At 43.0% G+C, this 25,828-nt stretch overlaps 3 protein-coding genes across 11 annotated transcripts in view; 1 reads left to right on the top strand and 2 right to left on the bottom strand.

The window, feature by feature from the left end:
- The window catches only part of kcnt1 (potassium sodium-activated channel subfamily T member 1), a 172,078-nt gene extending 170,879 nt beyond the window's left edge, over positions 1-1,199 (top strand). For 7 of the 9 annotated variants that reach the window (XM_062959802.1, XM_062959800.1, XM_062959801.1 and 4 more), the window contains one exon: positions 674-1,199. In XM_062959802.1, coding sequence (XP_062815872.1) covers positions 674-794 — 121 coding nt within the window. In that variant the 3' untranslated portion in view covers positions 795-1,199. The remainder of the gene's footprint in view (positions 1-673) is intronic. The other 2 variants (XR_010000164.1, XR_010000165.1) reach the window with 2 other exon arrangements.
- LOC134293146 (uncharacterized) lies at positions 127-20,932 on the bottom strand. The gene is made up of 7 exons (XM_062959807.1): positions 20,824-20,932; positions 20,032-20,218; positions 18,811-18,933; positions 13,105-14,001; positions 9,008-10,114; positions 4,522-5,331; positions 127-2,134 (listed from the first exon to the last, which is right to left on the bottom strand). The coding sequence occupies exons 2-7, from the start codon at positions 20,072-20,074 to the stop codon at positions 1,539-1,541; spliced, it is 3,576 nt and encodes a 1,191-aa protein (XP_062815877.1). The 5' UTR covers positions 20,075-20,218; positions 20,824-20,932; the 3' UTR covers positions 127-1,538.
- LOC103281116 (uncharacterized) overlaps positions 20,263-25,828 on the bottom strand; it is a 24,139-nt gene continuing 18,573 nt past the window's right edge. The window contains exons 5-6 of the mRNA XM_008121969.3: positions 24,883-25,059; positions 20,263-22,700 (exon numbers count right to left, since the gene is read on the bottom strand). Coding sequence (XP_008120176.1) covers positions 21,121-22,700; positions 24,883-25,059 — 1,757 coding nt within the window. The 3' untranslated portion in view covers positions 20,263-21,120. The remainder of the gene's footprint in view (positions 22,701-24,882; positions 25,060-25,828) is intronic.

The raw sequence follows: 25,828 nt of genomic DNA, 5'->3' as shown, positions 1-25,828 counted from the left end.
CGTTATTCCTGAGACAATACAACACACCACATCCATAGGTCAAGGAAGGAGGGACGGTGAAGTGGGCAGCAGGGCAGAGATATCTATCCAAATTAAAAATGGAGTTGGTCAAAAAGGAGTCGGGTCAAACATCAAGGTGGCTTTATTATGCTCCTTTGTTTTCTGATTGGAGTCTAAATGGACTCTATGACAGATGGCACTGGCTGTGGTTGATGGGAACGGCATCCCAAAATATCTTCACCCTGATGGACAAGACTAGGGGACCCTTTTTGTTGAAGTCCAAGATTGGTCCCCATTAAATCCTTGTAGTAATCTGGGAAAGTGTATGAGCACCCAGTGTGCACCAGAGGTGTCTGATGCTCAGCAGAAGAGCCTGGTGCACATTGGAACACTCTTGCCAAGAGCTGGATACACAAATCCTGACAATTCACTAATAACAACATGTTATTGTGCTTCTGAAACATAGCTAAGAATTCATAAAGTTGCACATAATCTGGGTTGGTGTTTTATTGTGGCGAGGCAACGAATGGTGGTTCTTTCATTTTGTCAGTTAGTAGGATGTCGTTTTAAAGTTTTCACCACCACCATCCATTCCAGGAGGATTTGTTGGACCACAAAATGCCCAGAAAGCAACCACATGTATTATTGATACGATGTTTCTGCTTCTGTCCAGGTACTTGATACGGCCGGACCCCTTAGCCCACGTGGAAAACGAGACTCACAGTCGAAAGAGCAGTTGCGGCCACAAACCGGACCCTTGTAGCCCTGAAACGAGAGACGAGACGCAACTCTGAGCCCTTCCTTCCTTTTTGCACGGGTCGTAAACGCCTTCCCTTCTCCATGCATGGAATTAACAACAGACTTCGGCGCTGCAGGGACGGAACCGTTTTCTATGGGGACTGTTACGATGAACTCCGTGTCATATATATAAATACGTTTTAGGAGAGAAAAAACAGAACTGATTGAGACAAATTGGTTGGGCCCTTGACTTCCACTTCACCCTTCTGGCATCGAGACCGGTCGGAGATCCAGAGCATGGCTCTGCATCTCCCAGAAGAATCGCCAGTGGCAAAAGCTGGGAACAAATGAGACCCTAATCCCTTTGAAGACAGGACGATTTGTACAAGTCTTGGTTTTAAAACTTTTTTTTCCATTTTTGGAGGGATGGGTGGGTGGAAAAGATTAAAAAGGTGCCGCGATTTGTGAAAAATGTCTTCATTTGGTGTTGGTCAGAGGAAAGAGTCTCAAACCAAGAAGGAAATCCATGCGCAACATAAGTAGCCTGGGGAATGATTGGTATTTGGGTGAGAGGGTGCTGTCTTGATAAGTATTCAATGCAACTGGCTTGTGGTGGATGGGAGGTAGTTGTTTTCTCCGGCAAAATCAGACACAAAGGGGTCCTGCTTACAGGATACATAACTGACAAAAGAGTGGGTTGGCAGCCATTCTAGCAGATTAGCTTCCAACTGGAGAGGATGACCAAAGTTGGTCAACAGTTGGTCTCCTTGATGTCAACTATTTCTGCCCTAGCAATCCAGCTAGTGCTTTCTTGTCCGTTGCTTGATTTTTCCTCTTCTATCTGGCAACTTGATCTGAATTTTCTGGACTTCAGGGCGCCAGGAGGTCGTTGTCGTTGTGGTGGCGGCGTTGATCTCTTCACAGCCATCTCCCTGAAGATCAGACTCAAGCATTTCTCTGTGACTTTTGCTGGAGATGGATGTCTCCTTCATGGACAGATGGGCCTCTATCCTGAATAGGTGGCTCTTGGAAAAGTCATAGCAGGATTCAGAAAGCGTCACATCAGAGTCCTCACTGGGCGGCGGGGCCTTTGCGCCTTCTCTCAAGGGTTGGTCAAAGGAATTTGTGTCCACAGATCCTTCAGCATCTTGGATTTCTCCCCCTGAGATTGTGCTTCTTGAGGAGGAGGTGTCCACGGGGTGGTGATCACCAAGACTCCTGGTTTCTCCCGTCTCCAGGATGGCCATCCTCTCGTCCTCATTGTTCAGAGGCGGTTGCGTTGTAGAGATCATGAGAAGAGAAACTTTTTTGTACGTGGATTCAGCCTCAAGTTCTTGCAACGGCGACTTCTCTGTGTTCTCATCCAAGCCGAGGCAAGCGAGTGCCATTTCGCGATCTGCAAAATCAGATACAAAAACAAGATTCTGAGGAGTTGTTGTTTTTCCCAGCTCGGTTTGGGTCATTTGGTTCATGAAGCAAGAGGGAAAGCATAGCCCTGGTGTTATTGTGTGCCCATTGAAACCCTCTCCATCCAGATTTCCCAGACCATGCATTGCCTGGTCTTTAGGGGTGCGTCTACATTGTCAAATTACTGTATATACTCGAGTATAAGCTAACCCGAATATAAGCTGAGGCACCTAATTTTACCACCAAAAAATTGGGAAAACATTGACTCCAGTATAAGCCGAGGGTGGTAAATTTCAGAGATAAAAATAGATACCAATACAATTACATTAATTGAGGCATCAGTAGGTAAAATGTTTTTGAATATTGACATAAAGCTCAAATTTAAGATAAGACTGTCCAACTCTGATCAAATCATTATTCTCATCTTCTTTAATGTAAATGTGCTTATGTATCCTTTTAATAATAATAGAGTAAAATAATACATGTAATAATAATAATAATAATAATAATAATAATAATAATAATAATAATAATAAATACAGGAAAATAATACAAGTAATTTAATAATAATAGAGTAAAATAATACATGTAATAATAATAATAATAATAATAATAATAATAATAATAATAAATACAGGAAAATAATACAAGTAATAATAGATAGAGTAAAATAATAAATGCAATAATAATAAGATCAGAGTGAAATAATAAATGTATTATTAATAATAATAAAAATAGAGTAAAATAAATGTAATAGTAGCAACAATAATAGAGAAAAAATAAATGTAATAATACCAATTATAATAGAGAAAAATAATAAATGTACCATATTATTTTCGAGTATAAGCCAACCAGGACCCTCACCCGAGTATAAGCCGAGAGGGGCTTTTTCAGTCTTAAAAAAAGGGCTGAAAAACCACAGTTATACTCGAGTATATACAGTAATGCAGTTTGACATGACCCAGAGAGTTTCTAGGACTGAGTTGGGATCCAAACCCTGGTCTCCCAGGTTTGGATGGTGTGTTCCTGTATGACAGGGGTTGGACTGGATAATATTTGTGGTCTCTTCCAATGCTAAGACTCTACCTCACTGGCTGTTAAGATCTATTCAGAGCTTACCACTGCCTTTCCCTTGTGCTGAGACAGTGTTACTTCATGAAGGTCAACCAGTTGGTTTTCACGGTTGGGATTCAAACCCTCATAGCCTGGAACATTAACACTTAAAACACTACACCGTGTCGACTCTCGTTATTTTACTATATCTATACACACAGGGGCAGTTCAACCGCGAGGCAAACTAGGCAGTTGCCTGTGAACCCCTTCCTTCTCGCTCCTTCCTCGAGGCCAGGTGTTCGGGCTGCCTGGCCATGTTCCAGAAGCATTCTCTCCTGACATTTCACCCACATTTATAACAGGCATCCTCAGAGGTTCTGAGGTCTGTTGGAAGCTAGGTAAGTGGGGTTTATAAATCTGTGGAAAGTCCAGGGTGAGAGAAAGAGGTCTTGTCTGTTTGAGACTAGTGTGAATGTTGCAATTGGCCAGCTTGGTTAACATTTAATGGCCTTGCAGATTCAAAGCCTGGCTGCTTCCTCCCTGGGGGCATCCTTGGTTGGGAGGTGGTAGCTGGCCCTGATTGTTTCCTGTCTGGATTTCCCCTGTTTTCAGAGTGTTGTTCTTTATTTAGGCTTTTCCTTAATCCCTCCTTATTATCCAACATTTTCACTTATCCAACACTTTTATTTTTCAGTGATTGGTTTTTTTTTGGGGGGGGGGGGGCAAAATTCTGTTCGCCTATACTTGAAAATTACCTTGGGCCGGCCCTGTATATACAGTAGAGTCTCACTTATCCAACATTCGCTTATCCAACATTCTGGATTATCCAACACATTTTTGTAGTCAATGTTTTCAATACATCGTGATATTTTGGTGCTAAATTCGTAAATACAGTAATTACTACATAGCATTACTGCATATTGAACTACTTTTTCTGCCAAATTTGTTGTATAACATGATGTTTTGGTGCTTAATTTATAAAATCATAACCTAATTTGGTGTTTAATAGGCTTCTTCTTAATCTCTCCTTATTATCCAACATATTCGCTTATCCAACATTCTGCCGGCCCGTTTATGTTGGATAAGTGAGACTCTACTGTACATAATAAAAGTTAAAAAAAAAAAAATTCCTGGAGTAGAACAACTACTTTCAAAGTAAAGACCGCACAGGGTTGTTGTATGTCTTTCGGGCTGTGTGGCCATGTTCCAGAAGCATTCTCTCCTGACGTTTCGCCCACATCTATGGCAGGCATCCTCAGAGCACAATTAAACAGGAAATAACACCTCTGAACCAGGAACAGAACATTTTTCAAATTGTGTTACCTTTCCGATGAATTGTATCTGTGGAGGACTGTTGGCTGGCCACATCTAGTGGCCATTTGGAGGTCCTGGGGGCAGTGTCCCATGGAACCCAGGTTCCCTGAGGTATTAAACGTGCACTGGGTTTTTCACAACCACATCTTGGACATTTGTGGTGTCTCTCTCTGAGGCATGAATTCTCTTCATTCAGGCTGGACATGCTGGAAATGGAAGATGCATAGGGTGTTGTGCTAGGTGGATGAGAACCATAGCGATGTAGTGAAGTCCATGCTTGTATCATGTTGACTTTGCTTGCTAACAAAGAAATATCAGCATAAAGATCGCTCTTCCACGTTGCCACGTGCTTAGGGTGCCTCCTCCCCAGCAAGCCTTTCTGACACACTTTCATGTGAGAGGTCTTCTTGGATCGAGGAGACACAAAGCAGGCCATGTGGCGATGGCTAGGTCTCCAAATGGATGAAGACCTCTTCCGTTTTGATGACCACCGACGGGAAGGGTGGAAGCGAAGTCTGCTTCGATGACACTCTGTCCTCTCATAAACCCAGTCTTGGTGTCTCTCTATCTTCTGGGCACTTTCATCAGGAACATTGATATGGACCACGACTTGTGAGCATTGGAGTCCTCCAGGTTGAATCTCACGGTGCGAAGACTGGCCATTGGCTGGTTTCTCCAAGGCTACAAAATCTCGGTGTCTCTCTATCTTCTGGGCACTTTCCTTGGGAACGTTGATATGGACCAAAACTTGTGGGCATTGGAGAACCCCAGGTTGAATCTCTGGGCGCGAAGCTTGACTGTTGACTGATTTCTCCAAGGCTGAAAAGCAAATGAGTAGAAGTGGGGAGTGACAAATGGAAACTCAGCTTCCTGCCCTTGTTATTATTACATGGTATATCCTACCATTTCATTTGGGGTTCAAGGGAACTTAAGCAGATACATAGCAGTCCAAAAAAGAGAGAGAGAGAGAGAGCAAGGAAGGTGCTAGTGTGAGCTCTCCAGAAGGGGTAGCCATCAAGAAGGTCCTCTCTTGTGTTCCCACCAGACATAACCATAAAGATGATGGGCTGGAAAGAAGGGTCTCTTCAGAGAATTTATATAATAATAATAATAATAATAATAATAATAATAATAATAATAGGACAGAAAAACAAGAAAACTCATGACCATTCAACATTCACTGCACCCTCGCATATCTACCTAGAAGATCAGGGGACAGAGGACTCTTACAAGTAAAACAAGCAGTCAAAGAAGAAGAACATGCCCTGGCAGAATATGTAAAGCAAAGTGAAGAACCTGCTTTGATTGAAGTCAAAAATCAGAAACTCCTCAAAGCACAGCAGACAAAAAACCAGTACAAGAAAACCGCACTACAAACTAGAGCTGACAGCTGGCACAACAAAACATTGCATGGAAAGTTTCTTGACAAAATTGAAGGAAAAGCTGATAAGGAGAAGACCTGGTTCTGGCTCACGAATGGGACCCTGAAGAAGGAGACAGAAGGCCTGATCCTTGCAGCCCAGGAGCATGCCATCAGAACAAATGCAGTTAAGACCAAGATTGAAAAATCAGCTGATGACCGAAAATGCAGGCTGTGCAAGGAAACCAATGAAACCATTGATCATCTCCTCAGCTGCTGTAAGAAAATCACACAGACAGACTACAAACAGAGGCACAACTATGTGACCCAAATGATTCATCGGAACTTATGCCTCAAGTACCACCTCCCAGCAGCAAAGAACTGGTGGGATCACAAACCTGCAAAAGTATTGGAAAATGAGCACGCAAAGATACTCTGGGACTTCCAAATCCAGACTGACAAAGTTCTGGAACACAACACACCAGACATCACAGTTGTGGAAAAGAACAAGGTTTGGATCATTGATGTTGCCATCCCAGGTGACAGTCGCATTGACGAAAAACAACAGGAAAAACTCAGCCGCTATCAGGACCTCAAGACTGAACTGCAAAGACTCTGGCAGAAACCAGTACAGGTGGTCCCGGTGGTGATCGGCACATTGGGTGCCATGCCAAAAGATCTCAGCCGGCATTTGGAAACAATAGACATTGACAAGATTACGATCTGCCAACTGCAAAAGGCCACCTTACTGGGATCTGCACGCATCATCCGAAAATACATCACACAGTCCTAGACACTTGGGAAGTGTTCGACTTGTCATTTTGTGATACGAAATCCAGCATATCTATCTTGTTTGCTGTGTCATAATAATAATAATAATAATAATAATAATAATAATAATAATAATTTATTTATATTCCGCCCTATCTCCCCAAGGGGACTCAGGGTGGATCACAGTACACATACATGGTGGTACCTAGAATTTCCTACTCACAGACACAGCTGTTTTCAAGCTGCTCAGGTGGGCAGCAAGCTAGGCTATTAAATGGTTGGGAGCTCAACCCCGACCCGGGCTTCGAACCAACAACCTCTCAGTCAGTGGTGATTTATTGTTGCTGGCTACTAACCAGCTGCGCCATAGCCTGGCCCATATTGTTATTGTTGTTGTTGTTATATTTTATTTATTTATTTATTTACAGTATTTATATTCTGCCCTTCTCACCCTGAAGGGGACTCAGGGTGGATCACATTGCACACTAGGCATTTCCGATCGATGAAAAAAATGTTTCAATTCTCGTTTCTGAAGTAGGGGGCGCTGGCGCTTCAATATAGAAAGTATTTCCGATTTTTTCACCCAAAAATTTCGGATATTTCCGAAAATTCGTAATGATTCTAAATGTTTCTAAAATGGCGGACGCGCATGCACAATCATCAAAAAAAGGAACTGGGGGGGGACTTTTACAGGGCTCTCCCGCCCTCATTTCTTGAGCTATCCTCATCAAATTTGCAATGCCCTTGCAAGTTGTGCAAAGATACTTTGAAAACTAGAAATCCCCTTGCTATATTTGTAAGCAAGAAGGACACTGGAAATCAATGGTGTCTCTGTCTATGTAATCCCACAAGCCTCAACCCAATGCCTTCCATTAGAAATGGACCAGTGACCACCACGCCAAGCAATGCCCTGGCAAGGAGTGCAAAGATACTTTGAAAACTAGAAATTCCCTTGCTTAGAGAAAGAACCATGCTAGGCTGAGCTAAGCTCCCATTCAAGGTAGGTTGCAGAAACAAAAAAATTAAAAAATATATATTTAAAAATACGTTAAAAAATGGGGGGGGGGGATAACAAAACATTAAGAGACAATTAGAGAATGGGCCAACAATGGTTCGAATTACAATGCTGGTTATGCCGTGAGACAATGTCTCGGAATGCATATCAAAAAGCGAGAACAATCCGAAATAATTCCGATATACGATTCAAAACAATTTTTTGGACATGTCTATTGCACACATATAAGGCAAACATTCAATGCCATGACATAGAACAGAGACAGAGACAAGACGCAAGCACAGGCTGGCCTCGAATTCATGACCTCTTGGTCAGAGTGATTTGTTGCAGCTGGCTGCTAACCAGCTTGTGCCACAGCCCGGCCTAATATACCCAACTTTTTCTTTCCACAAGGAGACTCAAAGCGGCTAAGGTATGGGCAAGCCCATCTAGGAAGATAAAGTCCTACAGATAACCTTAATCTCGGCTATATAAGGCTCTGCAGTTCACAACCAACAACTATGAATGGTCCTCGGAAAGAAACCATCCGTCACTGGTGTGCTTAGGAAGACTTTGCACAGTGGATAGGTTATATCTTGGGATGTTTCTTTAATAATAATAATAATAAAACTTTATTTATACCCCGCCACCATCTCCCCAACGGGGACTCGGGGCGGCTTACATGGGGCCATGCCCAGACACCATACAATATAACAAAATAAAACAACATATCATAACACAATATAACAGTGCAAAAATAATCATATACATTACAGCACAAATCAGAGAAAACAGTAAAAAACAGGGCGGGCCACATGAACACTTAATTAAAAACTCGGGAGAGAGAGACATAGGAATAGGGGGAAACAGGGAAATAAAATGGTGGAGCAGTCTAAAGGATAAAAACCAAGGGGAATGGCCAGAGCAATATATTACATTTACTCCCCAAAGGCACATCGGAAAAGCCATGTTTTTAGATCTTTCTTAAAGGCTAACAAGGTGGGGGCTTGCCTAATCTCAGTGGGCAATGAATTCCACAGTCGGGGGGCCACAGCAGAAAAAGCCCTCTCCCTCGTTCCCACAAGACGGGCCTGGGACAGAGGCAGTGGCGAAAGGAAGGCCTCCCCGGATGAACGAAGGGAACGAGCAGGTTTATGGTAGGAGATACGGTCCCTAAGGTAGGTGGGTCCCAAACCGTTTAGGGCTTTATAGATGATGGTCTGCACCTTGAATTGGGACCGGAAAGTGAACGGCAGCCAGTGGAGCTCTTTAAACAGGGGAGTAGATCGTTCCCTGTAGCTCGCCCCTGTTATTAATCTGGCAGCCGAGCGCTGGACCAATTGTTTCTTTGTGCCATGATGCCCACTTACCACAATATTGCCTCTCCGCCTGGCTGGAAGCAGCCTGCTGAAGATGGAGGTCGTACCATTCATGAGTTCTCTTAGCTGAACTTTGCTGTTCACTGCTATGGCTGTTCATATGTGCTGCGGCATGATCTACTCTTTCTTTGGATGTCGTAGCCTCGTGCTCTCTGTTGTCTCCCCCATACACTTGGCAACACAATTGATCCAAAACAGGGGATCCTGCTTCTTTTCCGTCCTCATGAAGACTCATAACGCTTTGTCCCGCAGCGTCCATCGACAGCACAGCAGCCAATGGCTTTGGAGATGGACATCCCATTGGCTCCGCCTGAAAACCAGAAGATGTCTGTCTTGCCACACAACCTGAATCCAAACTTGCTGATATAGTCTGGACCACTGCTTCTTTTGCGTCCTCATGAGGAGACACAACGCTTTGTCCCGCAGTGTCCGTCGACAGCACAGCAACCAATGGCTTCGGAGATGAACATCCCATTGGCTCCGCCTGAAAACCAGAAGATGTCTGTCTTGCCACACAACCTGAATCCAAACTTGCTGATATAGTCTGGACCACTGCTTCTTTTGCGTCCTCATGAGGAGACACAACGCTTTGTCCCGCAGTGTCCGTCGACAGCACAGCAACCAATGGCTTCGGAGATGAACATCCCATTGGCTCCGCCTGAAAACCAGAAGATGTCTGTCTTGCCACACAACCTGAATCCAAACTCGCTGATATAGTCTGGACCACTGCTTCTTTTCCGTCCTCATGAAGACTCACAACGCTTTGTCCCGCAGCGTCCGTCGACAGCACAGCAACCAATGGCTTCGGAGGTGGACATCCCATTGGCTCCGCCTGACCACCAGAAGATAACCGTCTCGCCACACAACCTGCATCCAAACTCGCTGCCGTATTCTGGACCACTGGGAAGCTGCAAAGGGCCTGTGGATTTGAATCCAAAGGCCTCTTTTCACTCGAGAGAGATTGAGCCGTCTTGGCCTGGTGCGTTTCCTTGCTTTCAGTCTTACATGCAAAGCGGGGGAAATTCCAACGTTGGCGATAGCGGCAGAAGCAGCAGCAGCAGAAAACCAGACAGATCACTAAACTAGTAAAGATCCCTGCTGTAGATACAAAGGGAAAAGAATATGATTGTTAATTTGTATATATATTTTTATCCTATCTGATGGTAAGAACTGTTGGGCAGTGAATAGGCAGCTATGGGTTCCAATGGAGTCTCCTTCCCTTGAGGTTAAACAGAGACTAGATAGTAGGCATGTCCGATCGATGAAAAAAATGTTTCAATTCTCGTTTCTAAAGTAGGGGGCGCTGGAACTTCGATATAGAAAGTATTTCCGATTTTTTCACCCAAAAATTTAGGATATTTCCGAAAATTCGTAATGATTCTAAATGTTTCTAAAATGGCGGGCGCGCATGCACAATCGCTACACACTGGGCTTGTATGGCAATCTTCCATGTGGACGCAGAGGACGTTAACCCCCACCTTTGCGTCCATCATGGAAGCTTCTGATTGGCCGGGGAGCGGTAGCCATATTAGGCTGAGCTAAGCTCCCATTCAAGGTAGGTTGCAGAAACAAATTATTTTTAAAAAATATTTTTTTAAATATATTTTTTTTAAAAAAATTGGGCGGGGGGGGGAATTAATGAAACATTAAGAGACAATTAGAGAATGGGCCAACAATGGTTCGAATTACATTGCTGGTTGCGCTGTGAGACAATGTCTCGGAATGCGTATCAAAAAGCGAGAACAATCCGAAATAATTCCGATATACGATTCAAAACGATTTTTTGGATATGTCTACTAGATAGACATCTCTTAAGAGTGCTTTGACTATGTGTTCCCGCACAACAAGGGGTTGGAATGGATGGCCTTTGGGGTCTCTTCCACGATTCTGTCTTTATTTCAAGAAGCCAAAGGCAGATCCATTTCCATATTTTTAAAATATATTAAAAATTAAAAATATAAGTGTGTTGTCGAAGGCTTTCATGGCCGGGATCACAGGGTTGTTGTATGTCTTTTGGGCTGTGTGGCCATGTTCCAGAAGTATTCTCTCCTGACATTTCGCCCACATCTATGGCAGGCATCCTCAGAGGTTGTGAGATATGGATAAACTAGGCAAGGAAAGGAAAAAATATATATCTGTGGAGAGTCCAGCGTGTGGCAAGAGTCCTTTATTTATTTATTTATTTACAGTATTTATATTCCGCCCTTCTTTCTCACCCCGAAGGGGACTCAGGGCGGATTACAATGAACACATATATGGCAAACATTCAGTGCCAACAGACAAACAACATATATAGACAGACACAGAGGCTTTTTTAAAAAAATGATATTTATTTCACGATTTATTATACATAAAATATGGGATTGCAGGGAGGAGGGAGGATTGTAAAAGGGCAGGGAAAGGAGAAAGAAAACATGTATTACTTGTTCTTTCCTTCTTTGTTCATTTGATCCGATTTTAATTCAACACCGTCCATCTGTGGTGTTTCTTCTACTTCAATTATCCTCCTATTTTGGTTTGTTTTACATATTCTTCTAATCTGCTCCAGTCTGTTTCTTTTCTTGGCCTTCCCTGGTTTTTTGCTACTAGGTAAGTCAGTCTGTCCATATTTTTAATCTCTATTATTTTACTAATCCATTCTTTTAGTGAGGGTATTTTACTTTGTTTCCAGTACCTTGCGTACGTGATTTGGCAGCTGTCGTCAGGAATGTTAAGATTTTTTCGTCATTGGATCCAGGGGGAATTTTAGATATTCCTAGTAGGTATGTTTCCGGTAGTTTAGGAATTCTTATTCCTATAATTCTTTGAGTACTTTCATGTATGAGGGTCCAGAATTCTCTTGCCTTATTACAGTTCCACCACATGTGGTGATAAGAGCCCTCTTCTTTTGCGCATTTTCAACATTTGGTATTTATGGCTTTATTTGTCGTTCCTAATTTTTTAGGAGTGATGTGCCATCTGTACATCAACTTTAGCCAATTCTCTTTTAGTGTGTATGCATAGGTAAATTTTATTTTCCTCTTCCAGCAGGCTTCCCATTCTTCAGACATGATAGGTCTCCCAATGGACTTGGCCCATTTCACCATGCTGTTTTTCACAGAGGCATTTAACATTTTTTCCAGCTTCACGATTCCGGACACAGGGGGAGCTGTTGCTTCACTGTCCACTAGTGGCTGTACTTCCTCATTCCTTTCCTTGTGTTTTGCTGGCAGTTTTATGATGTTGTAAATTAGTTAAATTAGCCTCCCGCATAAAGCGTACCTAAATTTCCCTAATTGACAGATGCAACTGTCTTTCGGGGCTGCATAGGTCAACAGCAAGCCAGGCTATTTAATGGTCGGGAGCTTAACCCAACCCGGGCTTCGAACTCATGACCTCTCGGTCAGTAGTGATTTATTGCAACTGGTTACTAGCCAGCTGCGCCACAGCCTGGCCCTTTGTCACTGGGAACCTTTCCAATGCTAATTAGGGTGATTAACTGAAACATTAATGCTGGCTTCCCAGTGACAAAGGACTCTTGCCACACTCTTGCCTGGACTCTCCACAGATATATATTTTTTCCTTTCCTTGCTTAGTTTTTCCATACCTCACAATCTCTGAGGATGCCTGCCATAGATGTGGGCGAAACGTCAGGAGAGAATACTTCTGGAACATGGCCACACAGCCTGAAAGACATACAACAACCCTATTTATTTATTTATTTACAACATTTATACCCCGCCCTTCTCACCCGAGGGGACTCAGGGCGGCTTACAAAAATTGGCAAAATTTAATGCCCAAAATGCAATCATAAAAACAAAACAATATAAACAGATCTATTGATAACATTGTTAAAACACATTATAAAAACCTTAAAAACATATATATAATTAATTCCATTCGTCCGAGATCCTCATGCTTCATCCTTAAATCAGTCCATGTCAACTTTGTTATTTACTCATCAAAAGCTTGGGCATATAACCATGTTTTCATGGCCCTAAAAATATAACTACTTTGGTAGATTGCTATTTTTTATGCAAGAGTTTGAATTCTCACAATGTCAAAGTAAGATCCTTTTTTAAAAAGTGTGGTGGGGGGGTAGCGGTTACCTAGGAATCCGTAGAGAAAGCTCAGGTTCCAAAACATCGTTGAACCAACTTGTGTGGATGTTGTTGTTGACGATGATGAAGAAAATGCTGACAAAGACGATGAAGAAGAAGACTTAGCTAAAGACGGTGAGGAGCACTCTTCAGACCTGAAGTCGGCCACCTGCAGACCAGCAAGGCTTGGAGGTCCATCACAAGTGACCCCATCGGGAAACTGAATTTTCTCCAGGAACGGCCCCATGGAGCTGAATAGCTCGCAGGTGCACAACCATGGGTTTTCGTGAAGAAACAGGAAACTGATGGAGCTCGGAAGGATGGGAAGAACAGTCAGCCTGTTTCCAAACAAGACGAGATGCCTGAGGGCTTGCAAAGGTTGGAAGACCTCATGGTGGATGAAGAGGATCCTGTTGTTCGATAAGTCCAACTTGGTCAGCAATGACACCCCGTAAAACGTGTCCATGGAGAGATATTGGATCAGATTGGAAGACACCACCAGTTCGCTCAGTTTGGTCAAGTTCTGAAACGTCCGAGGAGGAAGGTAGGCAATTTGGTTCGCCCCGAGGTGGAGCCTGAGGAGTGCAGGCATCTCCAAGAACCAGAACCGCCGCACGATGTCCAAGCTGTTGTTGGCGAGAATCAACTCTTGGAGGAAGGGAAGGCCGGTGAAGGCCATGGGCTCGATCGCACAGCTGAACAGGTGGTTGTTGCTGAGATTCAAAATTCTCAGGCCGTTGAGGTGCATTGAGAAAAAGGCAAAGTCAGACAACGAAGAAACGGGGCTTCTTGTAATCGACAAGAAATGGAGGAGAGGGAATTTCGCAAAGGACAGAGGAGGGATCTCCGTGAGGTTTCCATTCATCAGCAGTATCTTCTTTGTGTAGCTTGACAAACCCCCTAAGACTAGAGATGGAGTAGAAATGATGGTTAGAAAGATGGAATAGACAAGCAGATATAATCTATATATATAAAAGGATAAAGTTGTGGGGGCAGTGACTATAACAACAAAACTAAACATCCCAGAAATACGAAACTTGGCAATACAATGCAAAAGCCTTGCCTCCCGGTTACAACAACACAACCACACCACAAAACCACAATCCGGACACACAAATTCACAACAAAGCATAGTGACTATAACAACACAACTAAACGCCCCAGAAATACGAAACTTGCCACACAACTAAATGCCCCAGAAATACAAAACTTGGCAACACAACGCAAAAGCCTTGCCTCCCGGTTGTAACAACACAATCACACCACAAAACCACACTGGACCCACAAAACTCACAACAACGCATTGTGACTATAACAACACAACTAAATGCCCCAGAAATACGAAACTTGGCGACACAATGCAAAAGCCTTCCCTCCCGGTTGTAACAACACAACCACACCACAAAACCACAATCCGGACCCATAAAACTCACAACAATGCATCGTGACTATAACAACACAACTAAACACCCCAGAAATAAGAAACTTGGCACACAACTAAACGCCCCAGAAATACAAAACTTGACAACACAATGCAAAAGCCTTGCCTCCTGGTTGTAACAACACAACCACACCACAAAACCACAATCCGGACCCATAAAACTCACAACATTGCATCGTGACTAAAATAACACAACTAAACCAAATGGCCATCTGTCTGAGAGGTTTGGGTGGGTTCTTCCTCCATGACAAAAAGAAAAAAAGGGGTTGGACTGGATGCAAACTACAAATCCCAGCACCCCATGGCATGGAGTCCATGCATTTCAATTAGAGGCCTCTTCCTTCTCCCTTTCCCCGCCATCCAACCCATTGACCCAGTTCCATGGCTCCGCAGGCAGGAAAGGCTGGGACGGATAGAACGAAGGAAGGAGGGAGGGATGGGAAGCGAAGGAACGCCAAGGACAAGAGCCCTCCCTCTCTGCCCGGAAGGCCAAGAGCAAAAGGGAGAGAAAGACCATTGATCCGGTTATATTTACCCTCCTTTCTGACCAGTGTGTTCTTATCAGCGAGCTCAGGATTGGAGCAGACAAAGGGAACAGCATAGGAATAAAGGAAACAAGGAGAGCACCCACTCTATCTATCCATCCATTCATCTATCCATCCACTCACCCACTAATAATAAACACCTACACAGGCAAGAATCAGCCATGCACTGAGTCTACAAGGCCATTCAGTGCTCATCCACCTCCCCAATCCCTACATTCACACTTGGCCTCCAAAAAAACAATTACAATAATAACAATGACAACAACAACAATAAGAATCAACACCATCACAGGCAAGAAACAGCCAGGCACTGAGGCTGAGAGGCCAGTCAGTGCTACACTGGGCCTCCAAAAAAACAATACAGTACCATCTAACTTATCCAGCCTTCATGACCACTACAACAACAACAATAATAAACACCTACACAGGCAAAAAAAAAAGAAAGACTATTGTACCACAATCTATATATATATAATAAAAGTGAAATCGGAGTATGTATCAGCGTTTTGATTGGCCTGGCGGAATATGTGCTCGCGATTTGATTGGCCGCCACTATCCCAGGCCACTGAGACCAACGGGAATGACGGATCTGCACCAAACTTGGCACACTTCATCCCCACAATGCACTTTATGACCTGCTGCCATTTGGGGGAGGATGGACCACAGATGATGGGATTTGCAGTACTTTAAAACACTTTAACTCCCACAGACTACTGCAATGCCCACCAATGATAGAAATGGACCAAACTTGGCACACAGAACTCCTGTCGACCCCGTTACGTCCTGATGTATATTGGGGCAGGATGGACCAAGGATGATGGAATTTGCAGTACCTTCCCTCACTTCTTGAGACCACAGCAACTGCCACAAATCACAGAACTGAACCAAACCAGGCACACATATCCCAAATGACACACTTCACATGCTGCAGCAGTTTGACGGAGGGTGGACCAAGGATTATGGGATTTGCAGTACATTCATCCAATTCACCTCCCACAAACCACTGTGATGCCCATGAATGACAAAACTGTATCAAACTTGACACGCAGGTGCAGGGTAGCCCACTTTACATCCTGGTGCAGTTTGGGGAGGAGGGATCGTGGATGATGGGACTTACACTATGTTCACTTACTTCCTGGGACTACTGTGACCCCCACCAATGACTGATCAAGAGCAAACTTGGCACATAGAGCCACCATGGCCCACTCTACATCTTGGTGAGATTTGAAAGAGCTTGGACCTTGGATGATGGGACTTGTAGTATATTCATTCACTTCCCGAGACCACTGTCACCCCATCAATGTCTCATAAAGACCAAACTTCAAACAAACAACACCCATGACTCACTCGACACCCAGGTGCAGTTTGGAGGACGATGGGACTTCCAATACCTTCACTCACTTCCTGAGAGCACCGCGACCCACACAAATGACTGATCAAGACCAAACATGGTACATGGAGCCCTCATGACCTATTCTACTTACTGGCTCTGTTTGGAGGGGGGTGGACACTGGACGATGGGACTTGCATATGGCAGTTGGAGCTCACCCGCACCCACTGAACCCAGCTGACATTGGATATAGGCTACACTTGGAACACAGGCAAACAAGGCCTTTCTCAAATGACCCGGGCATCGCCGGGTCTCCAAGCTAGTAAGATATAAACCGCACTCAGCAGAATCAGACATTACGATTAACAACAAACCAAAGACAACAGGGATCTCAAGCAATTATCAATCAACACAAAAATTGAAGAAGGTAACAGACTTCAAATACTACTACTAATGTGAGTATAAAGAAGGGTGGAGGTCACAGCATAAATACAACCTAATGTAGACGGACCAACACCACCAGACTAAGCCACAGCAACGCGTGGCCGGGCACAGCTAGTCTATATATATAAAAAAGTGATGGCATCAGGGCAGCGGACAAAACAACAAAACTACAGGCCCCCCAACCTCGAAATTTGACAACACAACCCATCATTCACGGCTCTAGGTTGATACAATAAAAAGAAAAGAAAAATAAAGTCCTAATTAGAGGGAGAGGAATAATTGTTTTTATCCAATTGCTGTCAGTTACAAGGTTAGGTTCCACCCACTTGGTCTCCTAGCAACCTACTCAGCCCAGGGGACAGGCACAAGAGTTTGGAGAGACCCCTAAGGGCCATCCAGCCCAACCCTTTCTACTATGCAGCAGGACACAATCCAAGCATTCACAACACATGGACAACGTATAAATACTACACAGGGACATAGACCCCCTCTGCCCTCACCACTTTCACAGTACACAAACAACCAAATGCATACTAAACATAAAGACAACCATACAACAGACATTCAATACCACCACTACCTCAACAATTTCTCACCAACACCACCAGACAACGCCACAGCAACGCGTGGCCGGGCACAGCTAGTAATATAATAATATACTGTATATACTCGAGTGTAAACCAACCCGAATATAAGCCGAGGCACCTAATTTTACCACAAAAAACTGGGAAAACATTGACTGCCGTATAAGCCGAGAGTGGTAAATTTCAGAAATAAAAATAGATACCAATAAAATTACATTAATTGAGGCATCAGTAGGTTCAATGTTTTTGAATATTTACATAAAGCTCAAATTTAAGATAAGACTGTCCAACTCTGATTAAATCACTATTCTCATCTTCTTCGATGCAAATGTGCTTATGTATCCTTTTAATAATAATAGAGTAAAATAATATATGTAATAATAATAATAAATACAGGAAAATAATACATGTAATAATAAATAGATTAAAATAATAAATATAATAAGATCAGAGTGAAATAATAAATGTAATAATAATAGTAATATAGAGTAAAATAAATGTAATAGTAGCAACAATAATAGGGAAAAAGAATACATGTAATAATAAATAGAGTAAAATAATAAATGTAATAATAATAAGATCAGAGTGAAATAATAAATGTAATAATAATAATATAGAGTAAAATAAATGTAATAGTAGCAACAATAATAGAGAAAAATAATAATGTAATAATAAATAGAGTAAAATAATAAATAATAATAATAATAATAATAATAATAATAATAATAATAATATCAGAGTGAAATAATAAATGTACAGTAGAGTCCAACTTATCCAACATAAACAGGCTAGCAGAACCTTGGATAAGTGAATATCTTGGATAATAAGGAGGGATTAAGGAAAAGCCTATTATACATCAAATTAGGTTACGATTTTACAAATTAAGCACCAAAACAACATGTTATACAACAAATTTGACAGAAAAAGTAGTTCAATATGCAGTAATGTTATGTTGTAATTACTGTATTTACGAATTTAGCACCAAAATATCATAATATATTGAAAACATTGACTACAAAAATGCCTTGGATAATCCAGAACCTTGGATAAGCGGTTCTTGGATAAGTGAGACTCTACTGTATTAAAATAAAAAATAGAGTAAAATAAATGTAATAGTAGCAACAATAATAGAGAAAAATAATAAATGTAATAATACCAATAATAATAGAGAAAAATAATAAATGTACCATATATTCTGGAGTATAAGCTGACCCAAATATAAGCCAACCAGGACCCTCACCTGAGTATAAGCCGAGGGAGGCTTTTTCAGTCTTAAAAAAAGGGCTGAAAAACTAGGCTTATACTCGAGTATATACAGTACTTTGTTTATATTCTTCTCTGTCTCCCCAAAGGGACTCAGGGTAAGCTCACCTGCTTGGAGTGAAGAGAAATGCTCACATTGCGCTTCATAGATAGTACAGATGCGACATGCAGGAGGACAGGGCCATGAAGCTCCCACAAAAATCAGCAGCAAAGCAGCAGAAAATGGCACATCTGCGGAGAACAAAACACACAAGGACCAAACCCATCTCTCTTGGAGATCCGGATGCAGAAATACTTGTCATTAAGTTCATGTTAGGGTTGAGATGACTTGAAAGTATGACGTAACAGGAAGCATTCTTGGTGCCAAGAATCATAAACTGCATGCATGTTGGGCTTTCCATGGGAGTATGGCTTTGTAATCCTTTGGTAATAACTTTGGAGAGTGGTCTCTGGTCAAGTGGTCCATGGTCAAGTGGTCCCTGGTCAAAGTGGTCCCTGGTCAAAGTGGTCCCTGGTCAATGTGGTCCCTGGTCAAAGTGGTTCCTGGTCAATGTGGTCCCTGGTCAAAGTGGTCCCTGGTCAAAGTGGTCCCTGGTCAAAGTGGTCCCTGGTCAAAGTGGTCCCTGGTCAAAGTGGTCCCTGGTCAAAGTGGTCCCTGGTCAATGTGGTCCCTGGTCAAAGTGGTCCCTGGTCAAAGTGGTCCCTGGTCAATGTGGTCCCTGGTCAATGTGGTCCCTGGTCAATGTGGTCCCTGGTCAAAGTGGTTCCTGGTCAATGTGGTCCCTGGTCAAAGTGGTTCCTGGTCAATGTGGTCCCTGGTCAAAGTGGTCCCTGGTCAAAGTGGTCCCTGGTCAAAGTGGTCCCTGGTCAAAGTGGTCCCTGGTCAATGTGGTCCCTGGTCAAAGTGGTCCCTGGTCAAAGTAGTCCCTGGTCAATGTGGTCCCTGGTCAAAGTGGTCCCTGGTCAATGTGGTCCCTGGTCAATGTGGTCCCTGGTCAATGTGGTCCCTGGTCAAAGTGGTTCCTGGTCAATGTGGTCCCTGGTCAAAGTGGTTCCTGGTCAATGTGGTCCCTGGTCAAAGTGGTCCCTGGTCAAAGTGGTCCCTGGTCAAAGTGGTGGTCAATGTGGTCCCTGGTCAAAGTGGTCCCTGGTCAAAGTGGTCCCTGGTCAATGTGGTCCCTGGTCAAAGTGGTCCCTGGTCAATGTGGTCCCTGGTCAAAGTTGTCCCTGGTCAATGTGGCCCCTGGTCAAAAAATGGCTGGGAACCACTGATCTAAATATTTAAACATCGAGACTAGTCCTTCCTTAAAACAAATGGAAATCACTTACAGTGTTTTCTGAGAAGCATTCTGAGCCGGGTCATTACAAACATCCACTGTGTTTTCCCTGGACAATCGATCACAGCATTTCTTCTTCTCCAATTCCAAGTTTGTCATTTAGGAAATTGATCGTTTCATCCGGATAAAAGATTCATTATGGATGGACTATCGGCCAAATCAACCAGAGAGCTAGAACACTAACAATTAGATACATTGGTGATAAGGAAACACGTCAGACGTCTCTCTGTAAGCCTATTTATTCAAGAAAATATTTATTATCTCACTAGGTTTCAGTGCAACAAACAAGAGAAAGCAATTGAGGCATGATTCACTTGTCCATCAATTCAAAGTACAATCAAGGTATGATTCAACTCAATTCAAATGCATCCAGTTGGAGTCAATGAGTGTGAAAGAGGTTCATCAGAAAGAATAGAGCATGGGTTTTGGCTGTTCCTTTTGTCTTTAATCCAAGTCATATCTCTACCTTTGGACAAATCTAGGGAAGGGGTAGATGTTTTGGTATAGAATTTTGTGGTATCTAAATGGAGGTATATGTCACAAACTTTTCTAGATTGCAACCTATGAGATGCTCCATGCGTTAGGAGAAGCAGACCCCATTCACAAACCTATGTTGACAAACATAAATGATGTCTCTTTGATATACTGACATATGCATAACATTGCTCCACAACATCCAACCCCCAAACCAACAATCCCCATACTCTCCAACCAGAAGTTCTTTCATTCAGGCAAGGGATGATGGGACGTTGTCCTCCAAAGCGCCATCCAGCTTAAGCCTTACTGTTCTACATCCAGGTTGGCCAATTCTGAAGGTAGTTTTGGAAGGAAGCGTGGTGAACGATTGAGTCTCCCAGAAGGCAGAAGACCACGTCTGGAGAAACATTGTGAAAGGTACACGCAAGATGCTCAGCACAGGACTTCTCACCTTCAGAATGTCTCCTCAGAATATGCCCAAGACGTTCTAGAACGTAGCATTGTGAGGAAGACGATCTTCTCCTGTCCACATCAGTTATTGAAGAATGGAAATATAAGAGGACAATACTAATAAATACACTGTCATCTACACACATATGGTGGTCTACTTGGATTTGCATACAGACTGGTGAACTGAGCGCATCCGTCGATTCTGTTTCCATCGTTCTCTGGTCCATCTCCCACGGTTCTCCACAACTTCGTGCAGCAGGTTCATATAGTTGTTTTCACTGCTTTCCAGTGAGACTGTATCATTGTAGGAAGAACTTGCAGTAGCAGCATCAACGGATGAGCCTGGAGATAGATGGACAACATGGCGAGCCCTGGACTGAGAAGACACTGGTTTGGGAAACTGGATATTCTTGATACTGGTAGGGTGTTGGGTTGTGTTGACTCTAGACTGTGAGGAAGGTACAAATCCTCTAACTGCTACCTCTGGTTCTTTCTGAACGAGAAACTCTATCTGTTTGGTTGGTTCCAGTTGAGATCCACCACAACCCCTTTGACCATCCTTCCTTGGGTGGGTAGGACCATATGTTCCAGTCCCTATTGTCTTTCTATTGTGTGTCTCATTGGTTGGCTCCAGTTGAGATCCACCACGACCTCTTTGACCATCCTTCTTTGAGTGGGTAGGACCATACGTTCCAGTCCCTATTGTCTCTCTATTGTGTGTCTCGTTGGTTGGTTCCAGTTGAGATCCACCACAACCTCTTTGACCATCCTTCCTTGGGTGGGTAGGATCATACGTTCCAGTCCCTATTGTCTCTCTATTGTCTTCTTCTGGAAGCTGTGTTGCCTCTCCCTTGACTTGATGTTCGCCATTGTCATGCTCTTTCCAGGGATGGATCGGTAGCCATGCTTCCTCACCTTCTCTTTCACCAGAATGGGCCGTCCCACCTAAATGAGGAGAAGGTATCAAGAGCTGTGCTCTGAAGGATCCTCGAATGTTCAACATATGGGAACTCTGGTCCCAGAACTTCCTTTCGTAAGGCCAGGTCAACGTTCGCTTCAAAACGGTGGAGTTGTTTCCATTTGGTTTTGGAATCCGATCTTCTGGTGGGTTGACATCAACTTGTTCTTTGGGAGCTGTGGCAATGCTTAAATATAAGAAGGGCTCTGGATTATCAGTGTCATTTTGATCCTCAAGCCTTTCTGAAAACCCATAACCTTGCAGTGTTGGGTTTGTGGCTTCTGTTTCTGCTTCTGCTTCCATCCCAGGTGTTTCTATACATACTTCGGTCAGGAACGAGCCGACATTGTAACAACTCTCAAATTCCTCTCTATTGCCCGTTTCCAACATCTGGTAATTCCGAACCTCCATAAAGTTATCCAAATTGTCCCTTCCAAGGTACATTTTGTTATTCAGTGACACATATGGCGTTGTTGTCACAGGGTCCCATTTGGGGTCAGTGGAACAGGAGATCTGTTGTCGTCTCTGGTAGAACTCCGTTTGCAGCAGAATGGCAGATGCCGACTTGGCCCGGACTTTTAGCCTCATGTTTCTAGACACTGTGCCTATCTGAGAAGTTTTAAATTGTTTGTTAGATTGTTGACACTCAGAATCAACACAATTAGTTGATTTTGCACCAATGACTGGATCGACAATGTCCTTGCTTGGGCGAACTTGCTTGTTATTACGCTTTGCTGTCCAGATCCAAATAATCAGCGCAAGAAGTGAAATAAACACTGCCAAAAAAAGAAAGAAAGTTTAAAAATACAATACATTTTTAGAGATACATTTTTTCTAATAATAATAATAATAATAATAATAATAATAATAATAAATTAATAATTATTGATTAATAAGATTAATAATACTGTAACAACAACAACAACAACAACAACAACAACTGCTACTACTTTGGAAGTGGTTGACTTGTGATTTTGTGATATGAAATCCAGCATATACATCTCGTTTGCTGTGTCATACTCTGTGTGACGCCTCAGGGCAGCGTGAGCACTGGGAACCAGACACAGAGGCCAATAAACAATCTAATATCTTTATTAAAGAAATAAAGGAGACTAACAAAAATAAGCAGAGTATATAGTCCAGCAATAGTCCTTTCAGAAAAGGTCAAATATAGTCCAGTAATGTGAAAGCAGATGTCCAGTATTAGAGTTCAAAGTTTTAAATCCAATAACCGAAACACACTCAAACTTCTAGGCTGTTTGAGTGAGGATTATAGCAAGGTCTGTCAAAGAGTTCCAGGATTCAGTTCCGAGGCTAGGATACAAGGCAAGGCAAAGTTAGTCGTGGTAGAGCTGAATCGCTGTCCAGGCTTGGCAGGGAGACGAGATGCAATGCCCGGTCTACTCGAGAGTAGCGCGCTGCAGAAACTAGAGTCGATGTGAATTCCTCAACTGACATGTTGACACCGCAAAGGTCAGTCTGCGCCCAGAACTTTTATGGGACTACAATCTCCCCTCAAACCAGGTGTCTGAACACTCTTTCCCAAGGGAAAGTGGACTAAAGTCAACAACTTGCCAGATGCAACCCTCCCGGGAAACTCTCAAGGGAACTGGTTTAATTAGCGCTTGCTCTCTCCGCTAATCTAGCGCTTTTTCTCTGATTCTGCTTCTCCGAGCGAGATGTTTCCCAAAACAATCTTCGGTCAAAAGGAGCGCTCTCTGGCGAACCGGGCTCTGGCTCAAGGGCCTTTGTAATTAACTGTGGGCTAAAACTGTCAACAGGGGACATCTGGAAGGGAGCTGAATCTTGCTGAGTCGGCACAAACCCCATATCTTCTTCGGTCTGATCCATAATGGCTACAGGGTCATGACTCGAGGGTCTCTGAGACACTACACTCTGCTTTGTATCAATAATAATAATAAAGTTGTTGTTCTTGTTGTTGTTCTTGTTGTTGTTGTTGTTGTTATTATTATTATTATTATTATTATTATTATTATTATTATTATTATTATCATTATTATATCCCGCCCCATCTCCCCCGAGGGACTCGAGGTGGCTCACATGGCTCAAAATACAGCAGAAAAAATGCATTTAAAACATATAAAACAAAGCATATAAAATACAATAAAAACATATTCAACCGACCAACCAACCAACAAGCATATTCAAGATGAGAAGTAGGAGAAATGTTCCACTAGGAGAAATGTTTATTGATTTGCAGTATTTATATTCCTGGACTCACACATACTCTTCAATGGGACCTATGCCCTACATTATGATGAAGGTGGAGGCCTACTATGTTGATTTATGTATAGGTTGAATTGGAGGGTTGGAGAACCTATGACCACATGAAACCCGCCAACCACATGCTATATTGAATAGACCTGTTGAGTCAATGGGATTTACAAAAGCGTTGACTTCAGGACCAGACTGTGGCGCAGCTGGTTAGTAGCCAAGAGGTCATGGGATCGAAGCCCGGGTCGGATTGAGCTCCTGACCATTAATAGCCTAGCTCACTGTTGACCTAAGCAGCTCGAAAGACAGTTGCATCCATCGAGTAGAAAATTTAGGTATTGCTTTATGCGGGGAGACTAATTTAACTAATTTACGACATCATTAAAACCTCCTGCGGCGTGCAGAAAGAATGAGGAAGTACTACCATCAAGGACTCAGTGTCGGACGTGGACAGAATGGAGCACATTCTCATGAAAAACGGAAGCTGAAAAATGTTAAATTTCCTCTGTGTCTGTCTATATGTCTAATGGCACTGAATGTTTGCATTGTGCATTGTAAGTCCCCTTTGGGGTGAGAAGGGCAGAATATAAATACTATAAATAAATAAATAGTTGGGATTTGCAATTGGATTTAAGGTATTCCCACTCAATACAGTGATAACAGAGATGTCTAAGAAATGTCCTGCATCGGAATTATGGCCCAAAATGATGTACTTAAGCGTACCTAAGCAGGCTAGCAAAGCTGGCAATCCCACTTTATGGAAGGCATTCCCAGAAGATGGAAGGCGACCAGATGAACACTTGAAGTCTGAGATGTTCCAAACGTGGACTCCTTGAAGGCTCGGCGGAGTGTGGCACACAACGTCCGGAGCGTCTTCCAACAGGGATGCATTGATCATCTCTGTGGAAACACACAAAACCCACAATACCTCATATCAATGGATGTGCATTTCTAATACCAACAGTGCCCAGCTCTATTATGTAATGTTGGTTGACCTCCAAAACTTTCAACCAAGTTGAGGCCTTCCAAATATGGCCAGAGCTTGGGAGAAAAGAGTTACAAGCGACATAGTCACCCTTATTGAGATACAACCCCCTTTTAGTAATGGATTGGGTGGACACTAGCCATTTGGTCCAACCACCCCCCAGTCTTACAGCTACGAGGGTTGAATGAAAAGTAATGCCTCCACCTTCGTGACTTGGGTTTGGATGGGAATATTTTAATAAATAATGCAGAAATAATCCTTAGAATGTGCTCTTTAACTACCACTATTCACTTTTCCACATAATCACCAGACAATTGGATCATTTCCGCCAACGATGGACAAGTCTTCTGAAGGCGTCACGGAAGAAGTTCACACTCTGTTTCCGCAACCAGCGTCTCGCAGTCCCCATCGTGCACAGATCTTCCGATGGCCAAGCAAAGCAATAATGTGACCCACACAGTCTTGTGAAATGCCGATCATGCTTGAAATTTCTCTCTGAGTGATACGACAATTGTCCTGAATCAGTCTGTCAACCTTTTGCTTGTGAAACTCGGTGGTTGCTGTCACAGGACATCCAACTCTTTGTTTGTCACGCAAGTCAGATGTTCCCACTTCAACATCTTTAAACTTACTCGCCCAACGATGCACAGGACTCACATCCACACAATCCCCATAAACACCATA

This window comes from Anolis carolinensis, unplaced genomic scaffold (genome assembly GCF_035594765.1).
Source record: "Anolis carolinensis isolate JA03-04 unplaced genomic scaffold, rAnoCar3.1.pri scaffold_7, whole genome shotgun sequence".
Classification (NCBI taxonomy): Eukaryota; Metazoa; Chordata; class Lepidosauria; order Squamata; family Dactyloidae; genus Anolis; species Anolis carolinensis.
This window is presented reverse-complemented; position numbering and strand designations above follow the sequence as displayed.